Source organism: Erithacus rubecula, assembly GCF_903797595.1.
Source record: "Erithacus rubecula genome assembly, contig: SUPER_Z_unloc_5, whole genome shotgun sequence".
NCBI classification, from domain to species: domain Eukaryota; kingdom Metazoa; phylum Chordata; class Aves; order Passeriformes; family Muscicapidae; genus Erithacus; species Erithacus rubecula.
The window spans coordinates 1,306,187-1,323,566 of NW_027635819.1; the positions used below are offsets into that span (position 1 = coordinate 1,306,187).

The window sequence follows — 17,380 nt, forward strand, 5'->3', positions numbered from 1 at the left end:
GGAGAAAAGGTGGAGGAAGGGCTTTCTGCTCATGGTTTCAGTTTTGTTGGTCAGCTGTGGTTTTAGAGGCAGTAGGCTGGAGTGGATGCAGAGCATTGTCCCACAGCAGAGAGCCTGGCTTCCCAGTGTTCCACCCACGTGAGTTGAAGACGGGGCAGTCGTCCTCCCTCACCTCGCTGGCGAAAGTGAAAAATCCCGGAGCCCAGTGCACACCTACACTTTCTCTTGAGTCCTGAATAAAGGCTGGGTGTAACCCAGGCAGGCTTCCTTATCATACTAATGGGAAAAATTCTTTCAACTGGAGCAGTAAGGGAACAAAGCCCAAGCCCCAAGAGTTACCCAGGAGAGTTCCCTCAATTGGAAAGTGTCTGGTTTTCCCCATTTGCAAGTCAGCTCCCATCAAGCAGGCAATTGCAGGCCTTAGAGAAGGAGGAATGACACCTCAGCAAGGAAAGCCCAGTGCAGGCCCTTGGATCCCCTGGAGCAGAGCTCCTTGGAGGCGCAAAGGTTGAAGAGAGGGAAGTGTCAGCAAAACTTGCTCTTTCAGCCCTCCTTTACTCTTCCATAGCCAGAGACCGCCAGGAAAGGGGGGCAAGCGGGGCCTGGTCCCTCCTCCTGCCCCGCCGTGAGGGGCGGCTGGCGCTGGGGATTCCAGGGCGAGAGGACAACATCTCTAGAGGGCAGCTGGTGTGGGGCAGCTGTCAGGGGACCTGTGGGGCGGGGAGGGGACCCTCCGTCAGGGGGAAGAGCCTTGGGCGCTCGGAAGCAGCAGCAAAGCCATGAACGGGAGAAGCCGTCCGCAGCACACGGCTTCCAAGGCACGCACCAGTTCAGAGCCAGCGCGGCAAGGAAGGGAACCTGCCAGGGCTCTGGAGGCTTCTGAGCTTTTATTGCCACTGCTGAAACTAAGGGCTGCAACACGAGGCCTCTTCTGGCTACTTGCTTCATCTTCATCTTCCTCATTTTGTCTTCCAGTGGCTTTTTGGAGCACTGTCACGTCGCAGCACGTGCAGTAGGCCAAGTTCTTCTGAGTCTCAGCTTGTTCTTTGCTAGCTTCATTCTTATTTCTCCTTAAGGATAATTCTGAGCTACCCTACATCAACAAGTACATCTACTCTTATCTGAACAATGCTGCATTAACAAAGCTTTCTAGACTCTACAGTCCTAACTAAAACCTAAGTAAACCTAAGAAAATCTGCAAACATGGAATGTCCTATGTCTGGCAGAGCTCCTTCTAAAACTCAGGGCATGGCTGAATCTCAGTCTAAACAGCATGCATCCCCTCTGCACTGCTCTCAGCGGGCGGGGCACAGGGTCTTCCTCAGGCGTAAGCGTCTCCTCTCCACTCTTTCTGCACTTCCTTGGCTGAGGTGATCAGAGCAGCCAGGCTGGAGGCAGGATCGCCTGAGGTCACAAAGGGATGCTGCCCAGAGGAAAAACACAACAAGAAAGAAACCCTTGTCACTTGGCAAGACCACAGGCTCCAGCAGGATTTATTTCTCTGGCTCCCGGGAAGAGGCACAAAGAGGACCGAGGGTGCCATCTGCCCCTGGGCCTTGCTGTGCTGCACCTGTCTCACCCAGGCCCACGTGGCCCACCCTCCTCTTCATCCCTTCCTGCGGGGCTCCTCAGCTCGCAGGCCCTTTGGCCGCTTTGCTTTTTCTCACCTGCAGCAGTTCCTGGGCAGACCAGCGCCTGTCCTCGTCTGCCTGCAGGCAGCACCGCAGGAAGTCGCGCAGGAGAGCCGAGTGGTGCCTGGGGTTCTGCAGTTTTGGGGGCCCGTTCCTTTCCATCAGTTCAAAAACCTTCAAGAAATGGCAGAGGACACTGCGGCTGATCCTTTCCTAGCCACAACAGCTCTAGACCTACACGCAGCCCCCTTTAGGAGCTCCACCTTACCCTCAGACGGGCTTCCCTCTGGTAAGGAGCTTCCCCTTCCACCATTTCCAGCCCCATGATCCCCAGCGACCAGATGTCCACTTTGGGGCCGTAGGCTTCTCCTCTCACCACTTGCGGTGCCATCCAGCTGGGAGTGCCCACCCTGGAGCTGCGCTTGCTGCGCTCGCGGCTCAGCTGAGCACAGAGGCCAAAGTCCGCTGAGGAGAAACACAAAGCCTGTCAGAGGCAGCTTCCCCTGCCAAACCAGGCAAAAGCCTTGCCCACCCCACGCCTGACAAGGCACCATGCTGCAGCCGGCTGCAAAAGCAGCCGTGCTCTGCTCCCACGGGGCCGGAGCCAGAGAAATAAGGCATTGGCTGCCACAGAAACATTCCCACCTTCCACACACTGGCCCAGCGGCACTTCTGGGCAACTGATAGTCACCCAAAAGCTGCCCCAGAGCACATGCTGTCAACGCTGCACTTGCCCAGGGATACGCACCCAACTTGACAGATCCGTCCATGCCCACAAGAACGTTGCCGCTTTTGACGTCTCTGTGGATGACTTGGCGTGAATGAAGGAAACGCAGTCCTTGCAGGCACTGAGAGAGAAAGGACAGAGGCAAGGGGAAAAGTTCAGCACCTGATTCCAACCTAGAGAAAAGGAAAGGGCTCCACGAGACTGACAGCTCTGTCATGGAGTTGAGAGGCAGGGAGCAACATAACGGTGAGAAAAGAGAAAGGGAAAGAGCATGCTGCTTCAACACTCTCTGAAGAGGTCTCTCTTCTTGGAAGGCATCTGAGATTCCTAAAGCCCTTGCTGGTTTTGGTAAAAAACACATGAAACTTGGCTAAGAGGCGGAATGGCAAAGATTTTCCTGAAAGCCTTGTGGCAGCAGAGGAGGAAGCAGCAAATTTGACCTGTGTCCAGAATGCCATCTGGCCTGAAAGCCTCTCCTTTGAGGCTGAGGACATCTCCATTGCCCCGAGCTTGGAAATTTGCAACCTGCAAGCCTTCTTACAGGGGCAAGGAATGTAGCACAGCCAGATAGGCTGCATGCAAAGGTTGAGAGGAACAGCTGACAAGAGAAAAGAAGTGAAACCAAGCGAGCGAGCCAGCATAAGCACCAGAAGACAAACAGTATGCAAGCGTGCAAGAACAGAGCCAAGGGAGTGCAGGGACACCGGCAGGCAGCTCATTCCACATGTTCCTTCTTCTTCTGCGGGATGTGACATCATCTCCAAAAGAAAGGCGTGAGCAAGAAATCTCTGCAGTTCCTTCCCACCAACTGACAAGGGCCATGCTGGGCAGGCCAGGGCAAGCACAAGCGGCATCCCTCACCTCCCGACAGACAGCGCCGATCTGTCCTTCCTCCAGGTACACTGCCCTCAGCACATCCGACAACGTGCCGCCGTCCATGAACTCCATGGCCAGCCAGAGTTCCCCATCCACCAGGTAGCTGGAAGAAGAAAACCAGAGCATGGCCAGAGAGCAATGGCCACAGCCCGCTCTCCCCAGGGCCTAAGCCAGCCTTTTGCACCTGCTCTCCAAGCTACGTGTGCCACAAGAGATCATTGCACACCGAGTGCCACCTCCTGTCGTGCCCAGGCAATGACTACAGAGATCACCGGCAGCTCCCTTTTCTGGCATGCACCAAAGGGCTGTCTCTCTTCTGCCTTGCCCAATCTAAAGGAACAGCAAAATGACAGCAGCCCAACCTGTCGAAGTAGGTGACAATATTGGCATTCCTGTTGTTCCTCATGGCCAGGATTTCACTGACCGCCAGCTCCTCGGATGCCTCCTCCTGAAGGCTCATTTTCTTGATGGCCACCTGAAAGGACATTGAAAACCAGTAACTAGAGAAATCGCTCCTTGCCCGAGATCTCAGGGAGCACAGAGCAAGTGCTTGCGCAAAGACACAGCGAGCTGTGCCAAACTGCCCTGCTACTGGACAGCAGAGTTTAGGAGAGGCACCACAGCCCATCCCAAGTGCATACTGCAGTCCCAGCACAGACTGTGCTTCAGAGCAACAGCCTCTTCTGCAGACATGCAGCGGCCACCCAGAGCTCCAGGCTGAGCTGACAGCAGTGGGGAAAGCGCTCCAGAGCTGCAAAATCTGCTGGGGGTGTCGACCCTTTACCTGTCGTCCTGTGCTGGCATCGAGTGCTTTATAAACAGTTCCAAATCCCCTGGAAAGAAAACAGCAGCAGAGAAAGGCCTTCAGTCTGTGGCAGTGAAAGCAAGTCCAGGCAGAAGACGTCCCCAGGCTGCCTGGCCACTCTAGAAAATGCCTGACTGCAGAGTCTCTTCAGCCCGTAACTCATCAGCCTGCCAGCCTGTGCCATGGAGGGCAGGGTGTGCAAGAGCAAAATCAGCTCCAACACAAAGACCAAGGGCTGCTGCAAATCTCCGAGGCACACGCCCAGTTAGATCTGCTCTAAACCTAAGGGCAACTGTACTCATGTGTGGGTTTGCATGCATGCACATGTAAAACAGTAGAGAAAAATCATATTCCAAGCACTGTGTTTGAGAATCTGGTAATTCTTGAGTGCCAAGGTGCTCTTCTAGGCCATAAAGCTGCAGAGGCAGGAGATCTTCCAGCTCCTGCTCCTTGCGCAAAGCAAACAGGACATGGCCGGCACCCAATTGTCTTTGATGATGCCTTTGGACTGCCCTGACTCAGCAGTCCTGAGAGGTGGCAGGAGGGAAAGGCTGAGTTTGACCGTGTTTGGAGCTTGCCTGACTTCACGCTTGATATTGCACCAGCCAAAGACGTGGCCCACACTTTTGTAGAAGGAGCAGGCGTCACACTTACCCACGTCCGAGTTCTTCAAATGCTGTGTATCTCTGCCTCGGCTGGCCCAGACTCACAATGCTCCCTGAAAGACAAAAGCATTGCAAGGCACTCACTGTCATGCACGGAGGCCACTCCACACATGATCCCAAGTGCAGCCCCACTGTGGCGAGCTCTGGGACCTTTGCAGTCACTTGGCTTGCAGCTGCTGAGATCAGCAGGTGGGAGGGCAATCTTCTCCACCTTTCAGCAGCTGGCCTTTCCAAGAAGGGTTTTGTTTGTTTCAAGCACAGCATCTCATGAGATAAGCCAAAAGGACGGGCCTTTAAGAACTGGGCCCTCAGAGCAAAGGCAAGGCCTTGGCAGCCTCTCTGGTCACATCAACTCTCACTAGCAGAGCCACTTAGTAGCAAAAAGTGTCTGAGCCAAAGGAGGAGTAAAACCCACAGGCAGAAAACAGCTGGGGCAAGAGAGCTGCCTGGGCCCTGGTCACAAGCTAGGGGCCAGCCTTCTGCTCAAGCAGAAACAATCCTCTCTGCTTTTGTCTTTGGCAGAGAAGGCAGCCCAGGCAGAGCCAAGGCAGTCCCAGCTGCCCTCAGGGGCACCAGGAGCAGCCCCAGCGCTCTGTCGCCGCATCAGAGCACAGGCACAGGTTCTGCAGGGAGGCCCAAGTGCCTGTGAGACACCGAACCGGGAAGGAGCTTCTGCCACGGCCAAGAGCGAGACACGCAGACAACACAGTGCAACAGGCAACAAGAAATACACCAGACGTACTCAGGGTCTTCCGGCTCTGCTCCTCTCTCCTCTGGGGCTGCCGGGCTGGGCTGCTGGACCGAGCGCTGGCAGCCGCAGGCGCTGCTGCTGCGGCGGCTCGCTGAAGTGCAGAGGGTGTGTGGAGCTGGAGAGGAAAGGATTGCCCGTCAGAAGGGTGGCTGGCACACGTGCTCCGCAGAGCACATGGGAAGGGCAAGGCTTTAGGGAGCTGCTGTCAGCCACCGCCTGGCCACTTCAGCTGGGGGATTTTGGATGTCCCCTACTCAGAGGCAATGGGAAAACCTCAAAGGCTACTAGGATACTGGAGCTCATGGATTGACTGTTACATGCAACATTTTATCAGCTTTTCTGCTAGAGGCCTGCCACAAGGTATTGAGGCATTTGCAAAAATCGCAAGAAGGAGATCAGAGCTTGGCCCCAGAGCCTGGTTTCTTTTCTTCTTCCTTGTTCCCCTGAACAACTGAGATAGCCCGCAGCTGGCATGCAGGTGTCTAAGCAGACACCCAAGAGCATGTGCCTTTTCGGATCTGTTTTGCTCATTTCCCCTCTGCATTTCAGGCTTGAAGGAGTGGCCCTTCAGAGCTGCATCCCAGCCCTTCCCAGACCCACTGCCCTTTACAATGCTGAGCTGCCTAGGATTCTCCTCAGCAAGCTCTGCTGGCACCCTGTGCAAGTGCAGCGCAGTCTGTGTTGCTCCTGCAGCTAATTAGCCCATGCTAATTATGGGCAGGATCCTTCCAGGGGCCAGTGTCTCCTGAGTATCCTGCAGGGCTGTGGTCTGCTCCTTTGGAGCGCTCTGCCCGCTGAGCACAGGCAGCCTGCACAGACACGGGGCACCAAGGGGCTCACTTCTACACTGGCCCTAATTTAATGCTGCCCGCTGTCTGATGCCACGGGACATTCTCGGAACCTCTCAGCATGCCAGCAAAGAGCTGCTTCCATGTCCAAATTGAGAACCTATCAGGCAGGGGTGCCTGGCTTGGCTGAAGCAGCACTAAGTCATGGCAGGCACAGAGCCCCCAGCATCTTCAGCCACCGGCACCAAGGGCTGACTCCTCCAAAACCTGAAGCTTGGCTTTGCACCAAAGGCACTGACAACCACAGGTGCCACTCACTGGCTCTGCATGTTGTGGCTGTGGAGGGACAGCAGCTGGCATCTTGATGTCATTTTGCTCCCTCTTTTGCCTCTTCCTCAGCAAGAGAGGGAGCCAGAGGAGATGCTGAGTCTGCTGTTGAGGCCTGCAGACAGAGAGCAGTGAGAGAGACTGGGAGCAGGCAAACCTTTAGGAGCTGGTTTCTGTTGAGCTTGCGTATACAGGCAAGAGGACGGGAATCACAGAGTTTGACGCAAGTGCATTCAGAGTCATGAAACTCCTACGAGGATGGGTGAATTAGCTGGGACTCCATCTTGCTGTGCATTTTGGCTGCCGCACTTGGCTTTCATCTCATGCAAAGGCTTTTCATTGGAAAATGAGGGCAGAGCCAGTGCTGCCCTTTGCTACTGCTGAGGCCAACAGCCACTTGGGCTTTCTATCAGCCTCGCAGGCTGGCACTCTACGCTCTCCTGCAACAGGCCAAGCTCACAGCTTGCCCCACAATTCTTAACACGCCAGCAACGTCACAAGTTCCTTCGCCACTCACCAAAGGACCGTCTTGTCTCCATGTGCGTCTGAGGTGACCTGCAGCGAGCAAAGGAAAAGGAGACAGATGCCCTTAGAAATGTGCCAGTCTTGTGGAGTAGCACAGAACAATTTAGTCCCAACAGAGAACATTTCCCCTTTCCCAACATGCCCCCAGGAGCAACCGTTCTTTCCCACGGCAAGTAAGAGAACAAGAAGGGACACTACCCTAGGCTCAGTCTACATTTGGACCTCTTGTGCCAGGAGGGAAATAGAAACATGGTCACGGAATTGCCTGCTGCTTTTTAACAAGCCGGACTTTCTCTTCTGCCCAACAGCTCAAGCCATGTTTTCCTCTCCTCCTTGCTGCATTTGATGGACTTCTTCAGAAACTGCGTGCAGTAATCCCCATCCATTTTCTGAAGACCATACCCAAGGAAAGCTTCCCCCTCGGGCCCTCTTCCCTGTGCCAGCTCTCTGCTGAAGAGCCCTGGGAACGCCTCCTGGCTTCAGCAGCAAACCCTAAACTGGTGTGAACTTTGTGCTGCATCGCCAAGGCAATCAGTGTCTTGGCACACCATAAAGGGTCAAGTCAGATGGCCAAGGCCCCTAAATGGCAGAATGTGCAGCCAAAGATGCTTTCCCTCACTCCCGGAGAGAAGCGCAGAGTTTTTAGAAGTGTTACTGAGGATCTCTCCATAGAGTCTGCATTTTGCAGGTGGTCTAGGTTGAAGCAGCAAGCTGAAGGAATGACAGACTCCACTGCCATGCACTGTCCCGTGTAGGGAACACAACCTGCTGCAGGTTAAACTGCAAATACTCTCCACCCAGCGCCTGGTACAGAAACACCCTTTCAGGAACTGACCCTTTTGGCAACAGATTTCCCACAGTGGGGGCAGCTGAACGGTCATTTTGCTCCCAAATCTACTCGGTGACTACTCGGGCATAAAGAGCAGAGTGAAGCACAGGCCAGGTGATGCCATCCCCAAGATAAAGCTTCACTTACGAGTCAGCTGCAGCAGGTAGTATCCAGAATAGGCAACAGAAAATATGGTGCAAACCGCGGCACAAACTCTCCCGATCATTTTAGCGGTGCTCTGCAGGCTTGCACACTGAATGTCAGCCTGAGGGAAGAAGCAAGGCTTCTCTCAGGCTGCTGGCCGTCTGCTGAGAACCCTTTGATCACACGGATCCTCCTGCAGCCGGCGAGCGCAAGAGCTGCTCTGGACAGCGAGGCCTTGCGCGCACCGGGACGACGCTGTGCTGACAGCTCTGTGACGTGGCACCGCTTCCGTGACCTCACAAGAGCAGCTGCTCTGCCTTTGTTGCCGTACTTGTGGCCAGCAACTCCATCTCCTGTACAGCTGATGCACAGGAAAAGCCTGGCAGTTTCTCCTCAGGCATAAAACACCAGCAAAATCCTCACGCTTCATGAGGCAGCGCTCGACACATCCCAGGCGGTATCAGAAAATGCGCTGGAACAGCTGGCACCCAAGAAATGCCAGCAACGTCTCTTTTGGTCTCCAGGTCTTTGAATAAAACACAGTCTGCTTCTACCTTCTGGCATCTCATTTGCTTTTCAAAACCAAACTTCTTCAATGACATTGAGGGGACAAAAGAAGAGCAAGGGAAATAAATTTCCAGGCCTATTGCGGTGTGCAGTTGCATCTTGTGCGTGTCCACTTTGCTTTGACTCACTTTGGAGGCTCGTGACCTCCCTTTGGGTCAGGGAGATGCTGCTTTTCTCCTGATGCAAAGCTCTTCTTCTGCTCCTTGCTGTTCCTCGGGCAACTTCAAGTCTCACAACATCCAGAAGAGCCGTGCGCTGATTCTTGGGCTGCCACACTTTTGTTGTGTTGCAGCTCTGGCTGCAGCCTGCGGCCCACGGCTCTGCAATGGCCTGCAGATGTCGAGCCCAAAGAAGGCCCCTTTGCAACAGTCCAAAAGCGCACTCTCACAGGTGTTTGCCCAGGCTCCATGCTCCCTGGAAGGGTCCCTGCAGGCATTTGCATTGCCAAATCCCAGTAGAAATGACGTGCACTCAGTCTCTTCTCTTGCAGAATCCCAAATTAAAGCAGGAGCCAGCTTGAGAGAGAAAGAAAATACTGGGTGCCAGGGGGGATCAAGCGCACACAACTCCTCTGGAAACCAACTCTGCTCAACCATGGCAAAATGGTCCCTGGCTTATCTTGCTTGTGTGGTGACTCAGCCCACACAGATGCTCATCTGTTGGGCGTGAGGTGAGGGTCTGTAGTGACGCGGAGTCCCCAGGCAGGTGCAAAGGAGAGCCACTTGATTGTAGAGAGTTTTACACTTTTCAGTCTTAAAAGCATCATTCAACCAATCCCCATGAAGCACGATGCAGACATGCAATGCTTTTTCTACCTCTAGAATGGTTTTTTCTACCTCTACAGTGGCTTTTCTACCTCCAATTCAGCTGAGTCACTTTCCCCCAGTCCTCTCCTCATCAGCTGTAGTAGCAGACCTGAGGAATGATTTTACACGGCCTTCCCTTTAGGGGCTTTGACCTGTGTGCAACAGGTGGACAAGACAGCGTCTTTGAGGGGCCTTAGGCTGGGCTCTTCACACGTCACATGCTGGGGGATAGTACTTGTAAATCAATGCAATTGCGAAGGCCTGGCCCATCCTTGTTGAAAAAATAGTCTGTTTGTGTCACTCAGTGCAGTGATTTGGTTAATGAGCGGATGGTGGGTTACACGTTGGTCTTGATAAGCTCAACAACCTTTTGTACCATACTTCATTCTCTGTTATTCTTAGTAGGTGTGAAATTCTATTGCTGGAAATTTGCAGGAGTTACTGACAGGTGTGTGCCAATAAAGGCAGAAAGTCCTCTTTGAAACAGAGAATATAAGCCACCTCCTCTCCCTCCCAAGTATTATAATTTTGGAATCAGGATCTCTCAGGCAGAGGTAAGGTGCTAGGAATAACAGGTCTTTCCTAATATATCTAACTGGACAAACAGAAACAATAGCAGCTGTGAAAATGAATAACAAAACAGAAGAAATGACTCCGTTCCAGTCCTTTTCTCAGCCGCAGACACCCTCGCCCTGCCCTCGGTGCCGGTGGTGGAAGGTGGGCTGGGGCCCGTGCTAGTGCACAGGTGGCAGACAGGACGGGGGGAAAGGGGCAGTGGCAGCTGTGTCCCACACAGGAGAAGAGGTGGAGGAAGGGCTTTCTGCTCATGGTTTCAGTTTTGTTGGTCAGCTGTGGTTTTAGAGGCAGTAGGCTGGAGTGGATGCAGAGCATTGTCCCACAGCAGAGAGCCTGGCTTCCCAGTGTTCCATCCACGTGAGTTGAAGACGGGGCAGTCGTCCTCCCTCACCTCGCTGGCGAAAGTGAAAAAAGCCCGGAGCCCAGTGCACACCTACACTTTCTCTTGAGTCCTGAAAAAAGGCTGGGTGTAACCCAGGCAGGCTTCCTTATTATACTAAAGGGAAAAATTCTTTCAACTGGAGCAGTAAGGGAACAAAGCCCAAGCCCCAAGAGTTACCCAGGAGAGTTCCCTCAATTGGAAAGTGTCTGGTTTTCCCCATTTGCAAGTCAGCTCCCATCAAGCAGACAATTGCAGGCCTTAGAGAAGGAGGAATGACACCTCAGCAAGGAAAGCCCAGTGCAGGCCCTTGGATCCCCTGGAGCAGAGCTCCTTGGAGGCGCAAAGGTTGAAGGGAGGGAAGTGTCAGCAAAACGTGCTCTTTCAGCCCTCCTTTAGTCTTCCATAGCCAGAGACCGCCAGGAAAGGGGGGCAAGCGGGGCCTGGTCCCTCCTCCTGCCCCGCCGTGAGGGGCGGCTGGCGCTGGGGGATTCCAGGGCGAGAGGGACAACATCTCTAGAGGGCAGCTGGTGTGGGGCAGCTGTCAGGGACCTGTGGGGCGGGGAGGGGACCCTCCGTCAGGGGGAAGAGCCTTGGGCTGGGAAGCAGCACAAAGCCGTGAACGGGAGAAGCCGTCCGCAGCACACGGCTTCCAATGCACGCACCAGTTCAGACCCAGAGCGGCAAGGAAGGGAACCTGCCAGGGCTCTGGAAGCTTCTGAGCTTTTATTGCCACTGCTGAAACTAAGGGCTGCAACACAGCCTCTTCTGGCTACTTCTTCATCTTCATCTTTCTCATTTTGTCTTCCAGTTGCTTTTTGGAGCACTGTCAGGTCGCAGATATGCATAGTCCAGTTCTTCTGAGTCTCAGCTTCTTCTTTGCTAGCTTCATTCTTATTTCTCCTTAAAGGATAATTCTGAGCTACCCTACATCAAAAGTACATCTACTCTTATCTAAACAATGCTCCATTAATGAAGCTTCCTCAACTCTATAGTCCTAACTAACACCTAACTAAACCTAGGAAAATCTCCAAACGTGCCGTTTCCTCTCTCTGGCAGAGCACCAAAGAAAATTCAGGGGATGGCTGAATCTCAGACTGAAGAGCAGGCATGCCCTCTCCACTCCTCTCAGCTGGCGGGGCACGGAGTCTTCCTCAGGCGCAAGCGTGTCCTCTCCATTCTTCCTGCACTTGCTTGGCTGAGATGATCAGAGCAGCCAGGCTGGAGGCAGGATCGCCTGAGATCACAAATGGATGCTGCCCAGAGGAAAAACAAAACAAGAAAGAAACCCTTGTCACTTGGCAAGAGCACAAGCTCCAGCAGGATTGCTCTGGCTGCCAGGAAGACGCACAAAGAGGACCGAGGGCAGCATCTGCCCCTCGAGCTTCCTGTGCCACCCCTTCCTCAGCCAGGCCCACGTGGCCCACCATCCTCTTTATCCTCTCCTGCGGGGCTCCTCAGCCCGCAGGCCCTTTGGCCGCTTTGCTTTTTCTCACCTGCAGCAGTTCCTGGGCAGACCAGCGCCTGTCCTCGTCTGCCTGCAGGCAGCACCGCAGGAAGTCGCGCAGGAGAGCCGAGTGGAGCCTGGGGTTCTGCAGTTTGGGGGGCCCGTTCCTTTCTATAAGTTCAAAAACCTACAAGAAATGGAAGAGGACACTGCAGCTGCTGCTTTCCTAGCCACAAGAGCTCTCAGCCCTTTAGAAGCAGCCCCTTTAGAAGCTGCACCTTACCCTCAGACGGGCTTCCCTCTGGTAAGGAGCTTCCCCTTCCACCATTTCCAGCCCCATGATCCCCAGCGACCAGATGTCCACTTTGGGGCCGTAGGCTTCTCCTCTCACCACCTGCGGTGCCATCCAGCTGGGAGTGCCCACCCTGGAGCTGCGCTTGCTGCGCTCGCGGCTGAGCTGAGCACAGAGGCCAAAGTCAGCTGAGGAGAAAAACAGAGTCTGTCAAAGGCAGCTTCCCCTGCCAAACCAGGCAAAAGCCTTGCCCACCCCACGCCTGACAAGGCACCACGCTGCAGCCGGCTGCAAAAGCAGCTGTGCTCTGCTCCCACGGGGCCGGAGCCAGAGAAATAAGGCATTGGCTGCCACAGAAACATTCCCACCTTCCACACACTGGCCCAGCAGCACTTCTGGGCAACTGATAGTCACCCAAAAGCTGCCCCAGAGCACATGCTGTCAACGCTGCACTTGCCCAGGGATACGCACCCAACTTGACAGATCCGTCCATGCCCACAAGAACGTTGCCGCTTTTGACGTCTCTGTGGATGACTTGGCGTGAATGAAGGAAACGCAGTCCTTGCAGGCACTGAGAGAGAAAGGACAGAGGCAAGGGGAAAAGTTCAGCACCTGATTCCAACCTAGAGAAAAGGAAAGGTCTCCACGAGACTGACAGCTCTGTCATGGAGTTGAGAGGCAGGGAGCAACATAACGGTGAGAAAAGAGAAAGGGAAAGAAGGTGCTGCTTCAACACTCTTTGAAATGTTCTGTCTCCTTGGAATGCATCTGAGATTCCTAAAGCCCTTCCTGCTTTCAGGAAAAACCACATGCACTTTGGCTAAGAGGAGTCATGGCAAAGATATTCTTGAGAGCCCTGTGGTAGCAGAGGGGGAAGCAGACACATTAGACCTGTGTCCAGAATCCAATGGCATCTGGCTGAAACGCTCTCCTTTGAGGCTGAGGACATCTCCATTGCCCTGAGCTTGAAAATTTGACACCTGCAAGCCTGCTTAGAGGGGCAAGGAATGCAGGAGAGCCAGACAGGATCTGTGTAGAGGTTGAGAAAAAAAGCTGACAAGACAATAGAAGTGAAAGCAAGGAAGTGAGTGAGCCTGAGCACCAGACAGACAGTATGCCAGCGTGCAAGAACAGAGCCCAGGGAGTGCAGGGAAACCGGCAGGCAGCTCATTGCAGATGGTCCTTCTTCTTCTTCTCTGTGATGTGACAGAATCTCCAAAAGAAAGGCGTGAGCAAGAAATCTCTGCAGTTCCTTCCCACCAACTGACAAGGGCCATGCTGGGCAGGCCAGGGCAAGCACAAGCGGCATCCCTCACCTCCCGACAGACAGCGCCGATCTGTCCTTCCTCCAGGTACACTGCCCTCAGCACATCCGACAACGTGCCGCCGTCCATGAACTCCATGGCCAGCCAGAGTTCCCCATCCACCAGGTAGCTGGAAGAAGAAAACCAGAGCATGGCCAGAGAGCAATGGCCACAGCTCGCTCACCCCAGGGCCTGAGCCAGCCTTTTGCACCTGCTCTCCAAGCTACGTGTGCCACAAGAGATCATTGCACGCCGAGTGCCACCTCCTGTCGTGCCCAGGCAATGACTACAGAAATCACCGGCAGCTCCCTTTTCTGGCATGCACCAAAGGGCTGTCTCTCTTCTGCCTTGCCCAATCTAAAGGAACAGCAACATGACAGCAGCCCAACCTGTCGAAGTAGGTGACAATATTTGCGTTCCTGTTGTCCCTCATGGCCAGGATTTCATTGACAGCTAGCTCCTCCAATGTCTCCTCCTGAAGGCTCATGATCTTGATGGCCACCTGAAAGGACATTGAAGACCACTAACTTGAGAAGTCACTCCTTGCCCGAGATCTCAGGGAGATCTCACGGAGCAAGTTCTTGTGCAATGACACAGTGAGCTGTGCCAAACTGCCCCAGTACTGGACAGCAGAGCTTAGGAGAAGCAGCACAGCCTGTCCCCAGTGCATTCTGCACTCCGAACCAAGACTGTGCTTCAGAGCAACAGCCTCTTCTGCAGACATGGAGCGGCCACCCAAAGCTGCAGGCTGAGCTGACAGCAGTGAAAGGGAAAGCGCTCCAGAGCTGCAAAATCTGCCGGGGGTGTCAACACTTTACCTGCTGTCCTGTGCTGGCATCGAGGGCTTTATAAACAGCTCCAAATCCCCTGGAAAGAAAATGGCAGCAGAGAAAGCCCTTCAGTCTGTGGCAGTGAAAGCAAGCCCAGGCAGAAGACGTCCCCAGGCTGCCTGGCCACTCTAGAAAATGCCTGACTGCAGAGTCTCTTCAGCCCGTAACTCATCAGCCCGCCAGCCTGTGCCATGGAGGGCAGGGTGTGCAAGAGCAAAATCAGCTCCAACACAAAGACCAAGGGCTGCTGCAAATCTCCAAGGCACACGCCCAGTTAGATCTGTTCCAAACCTAAGGGCAGCTGTACCCATGTGTGGGTTTGCATGCATGCACATGTAAAACTGTAGAGAAAAATCATATTCCAAGCACTGTGTTTGAGAATCTGGTAATTCTTGGGTGCCAAGGTGCTCTTCTAGGCCATAAAGCTGCAGAGGCAGGAGATCTTCCAGCTCTGCTCCTTGCGCAAACAGGACATGGCCGGCACCCAATTGTCTTTGATGATGCCTTTGGACTGCCCTGACTCAGCAGTCCTGAGAGGTGGCAGGAGGGAAAGGCTGAGTTTGACCGTGTTTGGAGCTTGCCTGACTTCACGCTTGATATTGCACCAGCCAAAGACGTGGCCCACACTTTTGTAGAAGGAGCAGGCGTCACACTTACCCACGTCCGAGTTCTTCAAATGCCGTGTATCTCTGCCTCGGCTGGCCCAGACTCACAACGCTCCCTGAAAGACAAAAGCAGTGCAAGGCACTCACTGTCATGCACGGAGGCCACTCCACACATGATCCCAAGTGCAGCCCCACTGTGGCGAGCTCTGGGACCTTTGCAGTCACTTGGCTTGCAGCTGCTGAGATCAGCAGGTGGGAGGGCAATCTTCTCCACCTTTCAGCAGCTGGCCTTTCCAAGAAGGGTTTTGTTTGTTTCAAGCACAGCATCTCATGAGATAAGCCAAAAGGACGGGCCTTTAAGAACTGGGCCCTCAGAGCAAAGGCAAGGCCTTGGCAGCCTCTCTGGTCACATCAACTCTCACTAGCAGAGCCACTTAGTAGCAAAAAGTGTCTGAGCCAAAGGAGGAGTAAAACCCACAGGCAGAAAACAGCTGGGGTGAGACAGCTGCCTGGGCCCTGGTCACAAGCTAGGGGCCAGCCTTCTGCTCAAGCAGAAACAATCCTCTCTGCTTTTGTCTTTGGCAGAGAAGGCAGCCCAGGCAGAGCCAAGGCAGTCCCAGCTGCCCTCAGGGGCACCAGGAGCAGCCCCAGCGCTCTGTCGCCGCATCAGAGCACAGGCACAGGTTCTGCAGGGAGATAGTATTACATAGTTCAGGAACATTCTCAGTCATAAGCAATACTTACCAGTTTAATAGTCTCACTGAGTGTTATTTTTAGTTTGATCAAATTGCCTGATTTCTTTGTGTATTGGCAAGTACCTCTTTTGGCAACTAGATGAATGGGAAGGTTTGCTGCTAATCCTTCTACAAGAGTTCAATATGTAGGAAGAATTAAATAAACTTTCAAACAGAGCTTTTCGAGAACTTAGTTTTGGTTTGTTGGAATTTCTAATTTAGTTTGTTGGTTTTTTTTTTGTGAGTTTTTTTTTAATGTCAGGGGGTGAATTTTTTGTTGTTGGTTTTGTTTTTTGATTGGGATTTTTTTTGTCATTTTGTTTTTGTTGGTTTGGGGTTTTTAACTTCTGAAAATGTGCATTACCACATGTAGGAAATGAGTGATATGAAAATAAATGTAGGAAGTAGCTGATAATTCTACGCAATAATTGGAGAACTTCAGAGGCTGATACTCAGAAATGGAAGATCATCAAATACTACCCCTTAACTGGAATAGTTTTGATGGTTCTAAATCATCTCTCTCTGCTTGTAATGTTGCTGATGTTACTAGAACTTTTTTTAAACTTACCTAAGCTTACCTAAACTGAACAACTTTAGTTGGTCATAGTCCAAGGGTCTTATTTTACACATGTCCCCTCTATTTTTGTGGCATGGCAGTAGTAAAGAAATTAAGAAACAGCTACAGCATTAGTTAAATGTACAGGTTTTGACTGTAGTCTTGATTGCTCTGGCACATTAATGTTTCCTGATATACAGTTCTGAATACTTTTTAATGTTTATTTTATATTCTGGGCTTTGTGGTTTTTTGTTCTTGTTTGGCTGGCTTTTTTTGGTTTATGTGTGTGTGTTTTTTAGTGGTTGTTGGTGGTTTTAATTGCTGTTCAGAATGTGTTGCACTATTTCACAATGTCAAGGAAAATAATCTCATAGGACAATTCCTATCCTTTTTCTTCTGAGAACTTATTTTGACATCTGGCATACCTTGTCTGCACATAGTTTCTAATTTTTTTATTTCTGCTTACACCATGAAAAACAGATAGATTTATCTCAAATTGTCTTGCTTTGGAACTTTCAATAATCAGTGAAGCTTGTGATTTCTGAGCAGATACTAAATGAGAAGTTGTAGTCTGTCCAGTTGCTTTCTAATTATATGCATCTCTGTTTAAAAGTCCTCAAGGCAGAAATTAAAAATGTCAGTGTGACATCAGTTGTGATCTCTGAACACATTAAAGAAAAAATATTAATGCTAGAACATATGCACCACATTTGTAGAGAGTTTGATCTTTGTAGTGTTCACTCACTGTATAGCCATAGGCTTTCAAAAGTGAAGTTTTATTCTGGACCTTTTTTTCCCAACGTGTATTCTTGATTTAAGTCTTGAGAAAGCTTTTAAAATATATTTTTATCATCTCACAAGTATGCCTTCTATTTCCTTTTAAACAGCAATGTAAACTCTCACTGCAGCTAGATAAAGTGCAATTAACTCCCCATATGCTTATGTGTTTGTAGTTAATTCTACCTTTATTTTGTTCATTTTGTGATGCTATTTTCCCTTAGGCTTCCATTTCTATTTCTGTACTCATTTTAGGCAGTATATTCATTGACATAAAGGCTTGTCTTGTCTTTACTTGCAGGGTAAAGTACGATGCTGCAGCATTAGTATTTCAGAGGAAATACTGTCTTCTGACACTATATGCACAAAATCTCAGTAATAACAGAATGTGAGGCTTTTGCCCATTGCCTTAATACCATAACTTACAGTTTACGAGCTG

At 52.0% G+C, this 17,380-nt stretch overlaps 2 protein-coding genes and 1 long non-coding RNA gene across 3 annotated transcripts in view; all 3 read right to left on the reverse strand.

Annotated features, from left to right (window-relative positions):
* Window positions 1-1,089: 1,089 nt before the first annotated feature.
* The window catches only part of LOC306815006 (serine/threonine-protein kinase PAK 3-like), a gene marked incomplete at its 5' end in the record, with an annotated part of 37,006 nt that continues 20,715 nt past the window's right edge, over window positions 1,090-17,380 (reverse strand). Inside the window, 8 exons of the mRNA XM_079331575.1 lie at window positions 1,090-1,423; window positions 1,668-1,805; window positions 1,900-2,096; window positions 2,380-2,479; window positions 3,220-3,337; window positions 3,597-3,709; window positions 14,258-14,306; window positions 14,927-14,990. Of these exons, the coding sequence (XP_079187701.1) occupies window positions 1,322-1,423; window positions 1,668-1,805; window positions 1,900-2,096; window positions 2,380-2,479; window positions 3,220-3,337; window positions 3,597-3,709; window positions 14,258-14,306; window positions 14,927-14,990 (881 nt within the window). The 3' untranslated portion in view covers window positions 1,090-1,321. The remainder of the gene's footprint in view (window positions 1,424-1,667; window positions 1,806-1,899; window positions 2,097-2,379; window positions 2,480-3,219; window positions 3,338-3,596; window positions 3,710-14,257; window positions 14,307-14,926; window positions 14,991-17,380) is intronic.
* Window positions 5,509-8,139, reverse strand: LOC306815021. The gene is made up of 3 exons (XR_013777300.1): window positions 8,072-8,139; window positions 7,088-7,125; window positions 5,509-5,570 (listed from the first exon to the last, which is right to left on the reverse strand). It is a non-coding gene; the product is annotated as an uncharacterized lncRNA (long non-coding RNA).
* On the reverse strand, window positions 12,109-13,953 carry LOC306814997 (serine/threonine-protein kinase PAK 1-like; the record flags this gene model as incomplete). The annotated part of the gene is made up of 4 exons (XM_079331566.1): window positions 12,109-12,323; window positions 12,607-12,706; window positions 13,452-13,569; window positions 13,829-13,953. The coding sequence occupies 4 exons, from the start codon at window positions 13,951-13,953 to the stop codon at window positions 12,109-12,111; spliced, it is 558 nt and encodes a 185-aa protein (XP_079187692.1).